This window comes from Falco punctatus (genome assembly GCF_963210335.1).
Source record: "Falco punctatus genome assembly, chromosome: 6".
Classification (NCBI taxonomy): domain Eukaryota; kingdom Metazoa; phylum Chordata; class Aves; order Falconiformes; family Falconidae; genus Falco; species Falco punctatus.
The window spans coordinates 23,261,037-23,274,857 of NC_137585.1; the positions used below are offsets into that span (position 1 = coordinate 23,261,037).

General features: G+C 37.1%; 1 protein-coding gene across 1 annotated transcript in view; it reads right to left on the bottom strand.

The window, feature by feature from the left end:
* BCL2L13 (BCL2 like 13) overlaps positions 1 to 13,821 on the bottom strand; it is a 45,371-nt gene that overhangs the window by 20,377 nt on the left and 11,173 nt on the right. Inside the window, exons 3-5 of the mRNA XM_080391512.1 lie at positions 8,676 to 8,786; positions 7,576 to 7,732; positions 4,258 to 4,327 (exon numbers count right to left, since the gene is read on the bottom strand). Coding sequence (XP_080247638.1) covers positions 4,258 to 4,327; positions 7,576 to 7,732; positions 8,676 to 8,786 — 338 coding nt within the window. The remainder of the gene's footprint in view (positions 1 to 4,257; positions 4,328 to 7,575; positions 7,733 to 8,675; positions 8,787 to 13,821) is intronic.

Below are 13,821 nucleotides of genomic sequence, written 5' to 3' on the forward strand. Positions count from 1 at the left end.
TGCCTTTGCCAGTCCCCTCTTCGTACAGCCTGGTTTTCTTCTATGTAAATATCTTCCATTACTATTGCCAGAAATCACACCTTAGGATGCAAAGCTGGAGGAAGATGAACAGGAAAAGCAGGCTGGGTTTTAGATCTGTACTAAATCCATGGTGGATCACTAAAACCAGATGGGCCTTAAAAATGCCTATAATCTGATAAATTTAAGATGTACCAGCTGTTTAACAACTGAGAGAGTCCAATACTATGGCAGACAGGTTATAGTACTGTTCTTCTGGGACAAACAGTTAACACTGCAGTCACGTAACTAGGAACAAGATGGTGCTTGAAATTTAAAAGCTTTGGGTTTTTTTGAGTTTCTTGTAATTAATCTCAACTCAGGGGCAGAAGAGGTGCAAGCTTATAATGCACAAACATAAAGGAGCAGGTCAAGGTGAGGTAAGTGTCAGAAGACACTTCAGTCTTCTTGGATCAAAGGAAAAAAAGCATGCTGTCAAGACTAGGCATCTTTCAGAGGCTTTGGGCACACCCACATAACTCTACAACAGCATGAACATTGAGATCTCAAAATATTTGACATTTACTGTAAGATGAAGGCAAGAGAAACAAAGGCAAAAAAAGGCTGCTTAGGAAATGAAGGGAGTTTATATGTTGGCATACTGAACATGATTGTTGCCATCTTCCTTTGCCAATTTAAAATATCTAATCCATCCACTCCTCCAAAATTCAGCAAGCCTCTGCAGGCCTCCGGAGCAAGGAACCAAATTCAAACTCTAATATTTAGTCCCATGCACACCAACAAACACTGCCTGGTTTTCCTTTCCCACTGGAATTATTGACACTTCTGCGTTTGAAACCACTAGGAACAGGAACAGGTTTGCGTTACACTGTCCCTAAATTCATGAAAGAAATCACCTTCACAGTACTTCCATAAAGGTTAACGACAGCTTTCTGTACATAAGAGTAACTATTTGAATGGCAATGAGATTTAACTAGACCAAAGTAAAAATACAGCCTTAGCCATGCAAAGGAAGTGCAGTTCCCTCCACAAGTACACATGGGAAGGAATGCTAGGGGCTATTTATATTTTGACTTAACAAGAACATACACAATATCAAGCACAGCATGCCAAAAAACAGTTGGCAGGTGAAAACTTCCAGGGAATCATTAAAAAAACCACTTTACTATCAGAAGATTTCTGACTATTTGTGTAAATGAAAGATTTCTGTCAATTATACTATTGCAATCCCATAGTACAGTATTACAAATTTAAATGTATGCAAAAGAAATTATTACAAAGAAAGTTCATAGACTTTGAAGGAGCTGTATGCAAAGTAATTGTCAATTCTGTGTACCTTTTGACTATTTCAACATAAAATTAATCTAATTCTTTACATGATTATTGTTTGTTTTTGTTTTATTATTCTTTGGCTCCATTAATCAGTAAAAATAGGACATTAAGATGACTGCTAACCTACTTACCAGTTCAGCTGACTCTCAATATCAGTATTTGTTATCCTTTTATCTGATGCACAAAAGTGGGATTATGTATCCTGGAGTATGTATGTATGTAACGCTCAATTTTAAGCACAAAGCATAAAAACTCAGCAACAGAGTATTTCAATTATTAAATTTATTTTATTACAGAAATAATTTGCTGTAAGTTTGAGGTGATTTTGGTTTGTTCTAATGAGAGCCTTATTTCAAACACAAGGTGAAGACTCCCTTTCTCTACAGAATCCAACATCATGCTTATTACTTCACATCATAATTTCTGAGAAATACACGAAATAATTTCTTTTCCCGAAAGTTTTCTACTGAGAACCAGCACTTCTAAGATCTGCGGGTACATTTTGCTTCTGTGGGATGTTAATGGAAGACCTGGTGTTCGTATGTATTAGCGTATCCTATAGTACTTCCTCATTCAGATACTCATGTTTTAGTGACTGAAAACATTCCTTTACACCCCACATGCTAGTCAGTTAACCAAATCTCTTCAGCAGTTCAAATGTACCATTGCACTCTGGAAAAGATCCACATTTTTAAGTGGAAAAAATACCAGCTGTATTTAGAAGTGTCTTCTTTCTGCTCATGCTTGCGTAATGCATAGGTTCTTCGAAAACTGGTATGACTAAAAGGGACACCTTCCCCACTGCCAATCAGAGAGATCAAGCCTTTGTTCACATTCCACCTCCAACCAACTAGCCTGCAAGGTAATCCATTCCTCCCAGAAACATACGCTTACCTGTATGCCATGTTTCTCATACACACAACATCAAGGAAGATGTGCAAAGACTACTTTAAACCCGTTTTGTGCCACAGAGATACTGGGCCTTTAAGTGATCAGTGTGGTGCCCTCAGTGCATCATATTCAATATATTAAATAGGTGGGGCTTTTATACATACCTATGACTGCAAAGACTCAGAAATTTAAAGTGAGATTTTATATACTAGTTCATAGGCTACTGGAAGTAAAAAGAGCATCTTGCTGTGCAAGATGCCACTAGTGACCCCAACAGATATAGCTTATGTATAACTGAAAACACATTTCATCTATTACAGCCTCACTTTATTGCTGTATGTCTGCTAATTAGACCTAACACTGTGTCAATTTATAGCTACTTTTTAAAATTTTATTTCTAACAGCTTCTTCTTTAGACTAAAAATTAAGCCAGGTTGAGGTCAGAGGAAAGGTATCTAGATATTTTCTGTTATAAAATACGATTCTGATTAAGATGATAAAGGAATTTAAAAGGAAATGAAACCAACACAAATGTATTCCATCTCCTCAAAACAAGTATTATTAAAGGAACTGCTAGGCATTCCTGAAGCATCAAGCTACCACAAAAACAATATAAACAGATGCTGTAAGCAAAGATGATGACAAAAACATCTTCTGGATGATATTCTCAATCACAAGCTGATGAGGACCAAAATCCACTAGCCACAGGGGCTGGACAATTGTAGCAGCAATGAAGGCTGCACCATAAACCCCTAAATATGGCTGATCATCTACCCAGGTCTGTATCTTCAGGAGGTGTGTACCAGTAGCATACGGAAACGCAGTAGGCAACTGGCAAACTCCATCCATCTCCTCCCTTGCCAGCTGAGCCACAATGACTGATTTTATGCTTGTTTTTTGTTTTCACCAACTGGAAAGTAAAATGTGCTAGTTTAAGCCACCTTCTCGATAATCAGATTTCATGGTTCTTTAAACTAAAATGCTATGAATCACAAGATGATAAACTGAAAGCACACACACCCCGATTATAATTGGTGGAGCCATGGGCAGTAACTTGTCAAGCAATGTTTTAATAAACTGCTTTAACAGTTTGGTTAATAACTGCTTTAACACACCCTTGGTTAGATGATCAATTTCTGAAGCAAGCAGGGAAATCTAGTTAAGGAAGAGTATTTCTGGGGAAAAAAAAAAAATGTAAAGAGGGGAAAAAAGATTTCTTGTTCTATTTTAAATTTAAGACTAAATTTTAACACTCAACTTGTGATGTAAATTTGCAGTTACTTAATTCTTTCATTCTTTTCCTGATCCCCACTGAACCCATCAGAGAATGATTAAGATGACTTAATCTTAATTGATTAATTAAATGACTTTGAATCACTAATGAAAGATTAATCTCGGAACAGTAATTCTACTCATTCTACATTAAAACTATTATAAGATAGTTCATTTACAGACTTGCATATAGTTTTAAAAACAAGCTTCAGTTCATTTGAGATAACTATTACTGAAACCAGGTAGGCACACCATCCTTATGTTTTCTGAACAGTTTAAATATTGTGAAGATACTATCAATTTTTATTTTCACCATGTTTAGTACTTTTTTTTTTAACATGTATTTTGAACCTGAGAGAGAACAAAGAAACACTAGAGAAATATAATGGAAACATCCATCTCTGATTTCTTTACAAAACTGTTAGAAATAAATCTCTCTTGATAATTTAGAAATGTTTAATGATTATTTTTTTAAAATTATGTCAAACAAAACCTCTTAACTTTTCATTTTACTGTAAAAAAGGAAAATTGACATAATACTTCCATTAGATAACTTCTGGTTAATTATCTACAAACCACATATTATGTCCACATCTACCATTCTGCAAGTGAAAGTTATTTTGTAACAAAACCAAGAGCGTTCTTATTCTTTGTCATTTGTGAAGCATAACTGTACCTAGTAAAAACATTACAGACATCAAATAGATGTGAGAGATATCAAAGTGAAAATCACTTATTTGGTACCTTGTTCCATCCGCTGGCATGAGCGGCTGTCTCTTGTGTACGCTCTCGATATTCTTGATATGTCACTGGCCTGCAGAAGTTAAATCAACACTGAAAGTTATAAAAGGAAACAGAAGAACAAGAATAAAATAAAATTCTCAGTTTTCAGAGAACAAAATACTTTCACATGTATTACAGCAAATAGTTTTCAAGAGCTAACAAGTCTCGCATTTCAGAACATAAAACACCAGCACCAGACAGGGTCAGGAAGGCATCACCTCCTCCCAGTTACGTAATTTGATATAATTGGGTAAGTTAATTTCATAATTCGATCTCCACAACTTAAAGGACATTAGATAAGTAGGTTCTCTGATAAGATACCAGAATTTCTAAGCTCTTGCTAAGATTTTAAAGATAGACAATTCCACTAAGAAATTAATATTTGAGATAGAGGCCGATACAGAGTAAAATTTTTATAAATATAATATAGTCTGTGAACCAACACTGACTGCTTGACCACATCAACATTATGAGTTAAAGCCTTTATTTGCAAAAAGAGCACTTTTGATCAAAACCCCTCTTCATATTTCAGTAGATACCTCTATTTTAGATTTATCACATCTCTGTTTCTCTGAATTAGGATGATGAAATTCCTCTCTTTCCTCCAAGATTGTATAGTATCTTAAGGGTCAGTAAAAACAAATACTTTTTGCCAAGTGACACCAGAAGATGTACTGCTTCAAAAGCAGTTGTCCTGAGCCAGACCATGACAAAAGGCAAGTTCAGACTTTAGTTTAAGGGAAATGTGGTAACTAGTACTGGACAGAAGACCTCTTATCCAAGAACCTGTCATGATCTAACAGCCTACAGTACCATAACATACTTGTTTATAGGCATACAAGAGGACAGAAAAATATAAGCAGAATAAATAAGTATTGAATCAAATGGCACTACTGTAGCAAACGGGTAAAAGAACAGAGTTCAAGCACACTGGGAAAAACATAATTTGGGTTTGTCATTTTAAGTGCATTCTCTTAACTTCTTTGGTACATCAGTTCCTTTAAAATGCAAATCCAAATGAATCAGTGGGATGAGAAGAGCAACAGCTGCAGGAAGGATATTATCAAGAGATTAAACAGTAGCTCTAGTTTGCCTTATAAAAAGGCACGTGTGTCAACACATTTTCACAGGCATTTCAGACTTAGTATGTATGTACTTAGATGCATATACATAAATCTAAAAAAATACTTAGAATGCAAATATTTTCCCATAGAAAGCACAAGAAGCCTAGAACATCAGGCTACTAACAAGCTAGAACCACTTAATTTTCTAAGACCTGATCTCAGGAACTTTCCAAAAAGAATCAACCTAGAGTGCACCAGTTATGACCCCTCAAAGTCAGACAGTCAACCAATTATCTACAACCTTTAAAACATTCAAACTAAAAATGCTGTTATTTCAATTTACCATTTTAGACACAAAGGATGGATTGCAAGGCTTACTGATAATTTTCCAACTTGTTGCCAGTCTGTTTTTTCAGTGTAGTGAGGTATTTATCAAAAGTTTAGCTCTTCAGAAGACACTAAGTGCAAGTTTTTAAGGTCACATGGGACAAATGCCTGGCTTGTAAAGGCAGATAAGCTTCTGCCATTTCTGGAGGAACACACCAGCATATCTTTTGCCACTTAAGGAGGAACTTGTGCCCCACATACTCTTTCTGTGGGTAAATAATTGTTAGTTTACACTGTACTGAACTTACTTTTTGACCCTATAGAAGCAGACAGTATATATATTAGTTTCTGAAAGTTAAACAGTAAGTTGACAGAGTGTACTTTTCCCTTCAGTGACTCATGGAAAAAGAGACAATTATCTGTCTAGTCAGATATTACATGGCACCTTTGCTGTGAAATCCAGGTCAGAGTCATAAAATCATAGGACAGTTTAGGTTAGAAGGGACCTTTAAAGATCATGGGCAGGAACTATCTTTCACTACATCAGGCTGCCCAAAGTCCCGTCCTATCTGACTCTGAACAGTCAGTTTTAAATCATATTGGTCATAAAAATTCAGCCCTTAGCTGTTGACTAGAGAGCTAGTTAAGGAATAGATGGGCTAGTTAAGGAATCACAGAACGGTGGACATTGGAAGGCACTGCTGGAGAACATCCTGTCCAACCTCCCTGCTCAAGCAGGGCCTCCTACAGCAGGCTGCCCAGGACCATGCCCAGACGGCTTTTGAGTATCACCAGGGATGGAGACTCCACAACCCTTCTGGACGAACTGTGCCAGTGCTCAGTGACCCTCACAGTAAAAATGCGTTTCCTGATATTCAGATGGAATGACTTCCAAATTTGTAATCTTCCAGAAGCCTGCCATAAAGAGCACGAGATGCCTCCAATCCTTGTATGGAAGGCTTAAGCTCCATGCATCAGAAAATTTACACTAGGCACTGATATCTAGGCTTTCCGTCCCTTGTTTAAACACTTCATTAACAGCTATGCAAAGCTTAGAGGAGCAGCACTAGAGATTCTCAGCTTCTTTTGAGCCATATTATTAAAACCAATCCACAAAACACAGACTCAGATAGCTATTTGCTAATGCTGCCTTCACAACTGCATTTATGTCCCTAAAGTAGCACCTTCCAATCCCATCTCTCTAAAAATGTATTTCGGAGGTCACTCAGAAGAGCCAGCAGTAATTCATATGGATCTATTAAAATCAGGCTAGTAATTTATAATAGAAAACCAAGCAACCACAACAATTTTACCAATTCGCAAAAGACATTAATCAAGATACTAGCATGCAGAGTACAATGTGGTATTTAAACAGTAAGCTTAACCTGGCAAGACAGCTCTTAAGGCACCAAGGTTAGCCCTGGGGCCTACCTTTGCTTCAGATGTGTAACTGAATGGTGGTCATAAAACATCTAACTACCATCCTTTCAGTGAATCTCTCCCACTCACCTTGAGCCAGTCTACAAACCTTCAGCTTCACTCTTAACTCTAAGGTAGAAGAAGTTAATCTGACTACAGCCCAGCATGCATTAAATTGGCAATGGCAACCAGCAGCTGCCAGTTTCACCAGCAACTCAAACTACTTGAATTTGTCTCAGAAATTCAATGATAAACACTTAGAAAAATTTTAGAACTTACAGGACTGCAAAGAACAAATACCACAAAGAAGTTTTCACACATTACAACACAAAACAACAAAACCAGCCAGATAACAGAATGCTGTAAAAAAAAGAAATGCAATACAAAACAGTCCCATCTTTAGCATTTCAGCACCAGTCACAATGCCAAAGGAAACACCTTCCCTTTGAAAAAGCAAATAGAAACTCACTTGCTAAGCAAGCTCTGCAGTGCTTTGTGAAGATGTTCTTTCAATTCCTGGGCCACCTTTTCTCCCAAATGAGCCAGGCAGTCTTCTATTGAGCTCTCTGGATTGGCGGGACTGAACACTGGGGAAGTGTGACAGTCAAATCCTGTAGTGGTAAATGCTGACAGAAGAAAGTATACAAAATAAAACAGTATATAACATCAACAGTCTCAGATTTCTTATCCCACCAGTTAACACAGCTTACATGAGGGACGAAGAAATCACAGCTCTATAGTCACAGCATGCTATGAACAAATTCTAGTAAAACAAGTACAGTCCAAATATATTCTGGAAGTGATACAAGCCATAGATGACTTTGAGCTACATTACCCCTCCAACTCTTATTTCACAACTGCATCCTAACCAATAAGATAGCTGAATGTGTAACTATTCTCAACTTTAAGCTGATATCAACCCTGATGAAGCAGCAAGACAGCCTTTTCCATGGTAAAATTTGCCCACGCATGGACATATCTGCAGCAGTACTGAAGTATCATTTTCTAAAATAATATGTTGTTCATATAACTTTTTCCTTCTCAGTTTAAAAATTCTAAGAAAGGTCTATATGGATGAATGTAAACAGATCTAGAGCCTTTCTACTTCAGGTTTCCAATTTTCAACACACATGCAAAGCAAAGATTGTTTTCAAATCATCCTTGCTGGGAGTCATATAAAAGCTACATCTACAGGTCAAAGCATGTCACAAAAAATAAACCTGGTGGAATGAGAAATACAACGGTTTAAATCCACACTCCTCTGAATGTTAGGTGCTAAGGAATGATTTCACTTCTCTCATCAACTGGAACAGCTAAGGGCTGCTTACATTTCATTACTTATAATAGCCCATTAAATGTCATTCAATTGTTTGCTTTGGCAAGACTCTCCAACTCCAAACGGTAAAGTTTAACTATTCAACTTCATGTGACAATGTGTAGATAGCTTGAGGGGGATGTAAAGAGATTCAATGTGTCCAAAAATCTCTTTAACTAGAGTACTTGTTACAAATTAACCACCATTACAGCACACACAGATTATCAATTGAAATGGGAAAATTAGAAGAGCACCTTCCAAGATTTCTTCATCAAGACGTTTGAGCTCCTCCTCGATTTCTATTTTAATCTTCTCCAAAGTCTCTTTCTCCAAAGCATGTTGTGCCATAAGCTGTTGTTGAGTCCCTAAAAGAAACCAGAGAAATTATTCAACTGTAATATTTCAAATAAGGATATAGGATAATGGAACAAAATATTGAAATATTAACTGTAGAGGAATTCAAGATGAAAGTTCTATTTCAGACAGCAACATAAAAAGTATTATCCCTGAAGGGTACTTACTACAAAAGTTTTATTATATGAGCCCAGAAACACATAAAACTACAGGCCTATTCAAGGTAGAACAGGTGTTTTAAATATAAACATGCTTTAAAAATAAAATACATAACAAATGTGGCTTAGATTTATGACCAAAATCAAACCAAGGCATATAAACAAGCGGTCATCAAAACTAATACACTCATTATCAAACTACACCAAAACAAAGCAGGCATAGGCATAATCTTGATTTTTAGTAGCAAAATATAAAATTGGTATTGATGCCTGCAAAATCTACAAGAATACTCAGAACAACTATGCAATATCAATAAAGGGTCCCAAAATCTATTAGCTGTGCATCATTTCGCTGTTCATGAGGAGTCTAAAGGCCAGAATGAAATAATTTAAGACTGAGTTCACAAGTAACAATAGAGGCAAAGGATCCCACAATTGTCAGACAGTTGTCAATTCTCACCTCCTAATCAAGTCATTTAGGAATCTGAAATGGCTGCCTATCCCCAGAAGTACACATGTCCTGGTTTGGGATCACAAATACCTATTCTGTGTGCTGACCCTAAGTATTTGGTAGTAAATTGTTTCAGCTGTATCATTCAGGATTACATTGACTCTCATTCATCTTAATTATTAGGCTGTAGCAAAACAGACACAAAACTGTTTCCAACCAAGCCAAGGTATTTAAAGCATTTGAATCTTTAAGGAATTTGCTGAGTGTCAAGTTTTCCATTATAAGGCCTTATGGCAAGATAACTACTCAAGGAAGTGTTCTATGGGATGGGTACTAATGGAAAGATTAGATGTCTGGGACAGAGTTCAGCTCAAAACTCCTGCTGTTTAGCTGATTTTTTTCTGTGGGTTTGCTCATCTCTTATTTCTTCCATCAGCTTTCAAGCATGTCTTCAAATCCCATTCTTAAAGCACACTACAAAATCTGTTCCATTAACTGTTGTTTTATTTTCACCAAACATCACTGAATCAACAGCCTACCACTGAAATTTTTTTCTTCCTTTCAACTCCTTAAAATGTCCTGCTTAGAGATGAAATGGATCTCTGTTATATGCACAAGAATATAAAACTGATTTTTCTATCAACTCACTCCTGGAATAAATAAATAAATAAACAAAACTGCCCCCCAAACTCCCTTCCAGACATTTCCTTCCCTAAGTTTTAGGTCAATTACCAGTCCTCATTAGCCTGCACCTCGCTACTTTCAACAGTATCATCGACTAGGTTACCCAAAACACATCTTCTTAGCTGTCTTACTTCTGAATATTCTTTAGAATTCTTTTTTGGGACTTCATGTTCTCATGGGCCCAAGATTTAAACACCACCTCCTGGCCATCCTTCTGTTTATGGTGCCCATGTCCACTGTTCCCTTCTCATGCACCCAAATACTGATGACTCTCCAACCTATCTCACCCTTACTGTACCTACACCAACTGCCTACAGCTCTGCCTGGGCATCTAGGCATCATTCCACCCTACAGACATCCTTTACTCAATTAAAGAAAGAAAAAGTGGCAGGAATTGTATCTATAATGTTGCTATCATCTGACTTCATTTCTTCCTCATCACTTGTATTTCACATCCAAATCTTCAGATAAGTCCTGCAACACCCAGCGCAGCCTTCTGGCATGTCTTTCTTCATTGCTGTTTTAAAGACAGTAAATCATAATTTGGTGGTCTTATGAATGACTGCCTATTTTCTTCAGTTCATTTCGATTTGTATCTGCTTGAACTCACTTTATGTGTTTTATTACCTTCCCCTTTCATCATAACGGACACATAGTAACACTAGTTTTCCTATCAGAGTGTGTGGAAAACATGAAAGTAACAATACCAGCTAACACACACAGATGTGTAGGAAAAGTACACTGCATTTTCTGTATTTAAAAAACCACTATAGACAGTAAGTGTGCAGTCTCCTACAATTGAAAAGTAAGTTAAAAATCCCCAGAATCAACCCACTGCATGTGTGCTAATGCTTAAAAATTGAGTGCTCAATAGATAACTGTGAGACAAAATCTTTCTAAAGCAATGCACAAGTGTAAAATGTTTACATTTATTTATGTGAACAGTTTAAAGGAACAACAGATCATCACTTTAATTCCATTTTACTTAACCACACAGTTACTAGAACATCATCACTATGTTCAAAATAACTTTATTTAGCTTCTTCAATTCCTTCTCAAACAGTCTCTTTTTGCCACGCTAAACAACAAATTCCAGAGGAGCAAACTGTTCCTCCTTCTGGTTAATGAATATTCACTAATGCCTTGTCAGTCCCTTTAAGTTGCCTCTTTGAACTACTGAACCACTGCTTCACAGTCAAGTACAACAAGTATATGCAAGTACCAACTCTTTATTTTAACCTGTGCTTCACCCTCTATATGGAAGGGATGAGGTTATTTAGAATAGCATCCATTCTCACGGGACTAATGTGATGATGATCACACATGACAAGCTGTCATACTTGATAACAAGTCACCCAGAAAACGGAAGGAAGAGAAATTCCACTGCTGCCAGCGTACAAAAGAGCTGTTTAGATAATCAGTGCTGCAGTCAATGGTTTCCATCTCGTAACACCCACAACTTTGCAGCAGCTGCTGATTCCAATAGCACCTGACTATTCAGCCCTGCCAAAACATCAAAAACCTAACCCTCCCAGACCAGTGACTTGGCACTGTTCATTCCCCCAGTTACCAACGGACTTCAATTTTTTGCATCTACAATTGTATGTTGACCACTACCAACAAAATCACACACAGTGCTGGAGAACAGCATATTCCAAAGGTCCTAAGCAAGCGTTATCTTTTTCTCTTTTAGACAGCTTCCAGGTCAATTTGCAAATAGGTAGAATAAAACAGTAAAATAGCTTCTAGTAGATGAGAACATTTTCATTGTTTAATAATGCAAATGGTCACACCAGAAACGGTACTTGTAAGGCCCATAAACACTGAATGCTCTCCTATGCTGAAAAAATGTGTTTGCCTAATACGGGCTTTTGCTAAACTGGCTCTGAAAGGCCTCTTCCTAACCCAAAGACACAAGAAACCTCAATTACACAGTCCTACAGGAAGAAGTTAGTGCTTTCTACTTTCTATTTATGTAATAAATGTTCCCTTTTGCACAAGCATGTTCTTGTTAAGATTTATTTTTCAGGTATTTAAAAGAAAATGTATTCTGAAAGTCCATCAAGCACCACATCACTGACAATCAGATAGTGCTATGACTACTAGATAAAGGTAATACTTCAGTAAAACTCCACCAATAAAGCTATTTCAGAAGTTTAGCAGCAATACAAGACTAACCTGTTCCCCAGGTTTGATCCCAGGAGGAGGAGGGATGGGAAGTCATTCACCAGAGCTAGAGAGCCTGCACATCTGATTCTACATTGTGTCAAACTAAGGCTAACAAGAGACAACAACTACTAGCACCAACTGAAAAGGTGTTACATTTTTTTAGTTCAAGTGAATGCAGGGTGAATGAAAAAGAAAGCCACTGATGTTACAGATTGCTCCTGATTTATTTTTCTTTCATGCTTACAATCTTTATTTGTCAATATCTGTTTTCAAGTTCTCCTAGGTCTCTATATTAACTTCTGTATAGCCAACATTGACTTAAAAATGTACTTTCAACATGATTCTAGTATTTCTTTAACATCTCAGACTTTTTAAAACAGTAACACCTAAAATTTCTGTAAACACTGAATAGTGACAAATATATATAAAATCTCTTTACAAATGTATTCATTTCCTTTAATGAAAAGTATATCCATTACCCCAGCAAACTCCAGAACACATACTGCCATACACAGATGCAGCCCTTGATCTAAGGAATTTTTAAAAGTAGCTCTTTATAAACCATAAGAAGGCTCAGCTTAAAAGAAACTAAAATAGTCCCAAATATTGATAACCAAAAAGAGACAAAACTTTGCCAACCAGCAGCCAATTTTTTAATTTAGTTTTTTTTTTTTTGGGGGGGGAGCGGGGCAGAAAGGAGGCTTAATTAAGTGGGAATTAACATTCCTGGAGGCACCACCTCCTACTTCTCCAAGTCACATCCCAAAAACTCCCTATCCTTGTCTCAGTTCAGGAAATAGCTCCCTCATTAGCACAAACTGGATTGGTCTGACCTACAGCAAGTACCTTTTCAGCCTGTGACTTTTCAGCCAAAGGAAGTACATTCCGCCCTAAGAGGAAAGTTTCTCAGGAACGAGTTATTCATCTAAGCTAAAACAGCCTCAAAAACTCCTTCATTTCCTACAGACCAACAGTAGGTACTATGAAGCGTAAGTGAAGATCCAGGGATAGAGTATGAAGAAAACCAAAATATCCTGCAACAACCAGTCCAAATGTCACCTGATGACAAAATCTTGCAGTGGCAGCTATCCAAACCATGACTGTCAAAACCATGAAAACAAGGTACTACTGTTACATTTGGGATGGCCCTTAAGGATCCTTGAGCTCACCCAGAATGCATGAAACCTGACCACCTCTGCCTATCTGTACATGTATTTCCTGAGACATAAGAGTTTACTTCTAACCAAAACAAGTGAACAAACGTAAAACATTTCTCCCAGTAACCCAATTCAACACTGCTCAGCTGTAAGAAATGTGTGTGGGAAACCACTGAAATGCCTTGATCACCGACTATATACAGCACTTTATATAGTAACTCCAAAACCGATAATAAATGGTCAAAAGAACACTGTGCGCAGTAATTGGATTACATACCGTGGATAGCATGCACCTCAGGGAAACTGTAAAACTGTCAAAACCTTGTTCACCTCTTGAGTAATCTATGCCACCTTGCAGTAGTGGCATTGATTATAAATCTTCCAGATACTATGTGAGCTAAGGGATTATTTAAGATTTCTCATTCTG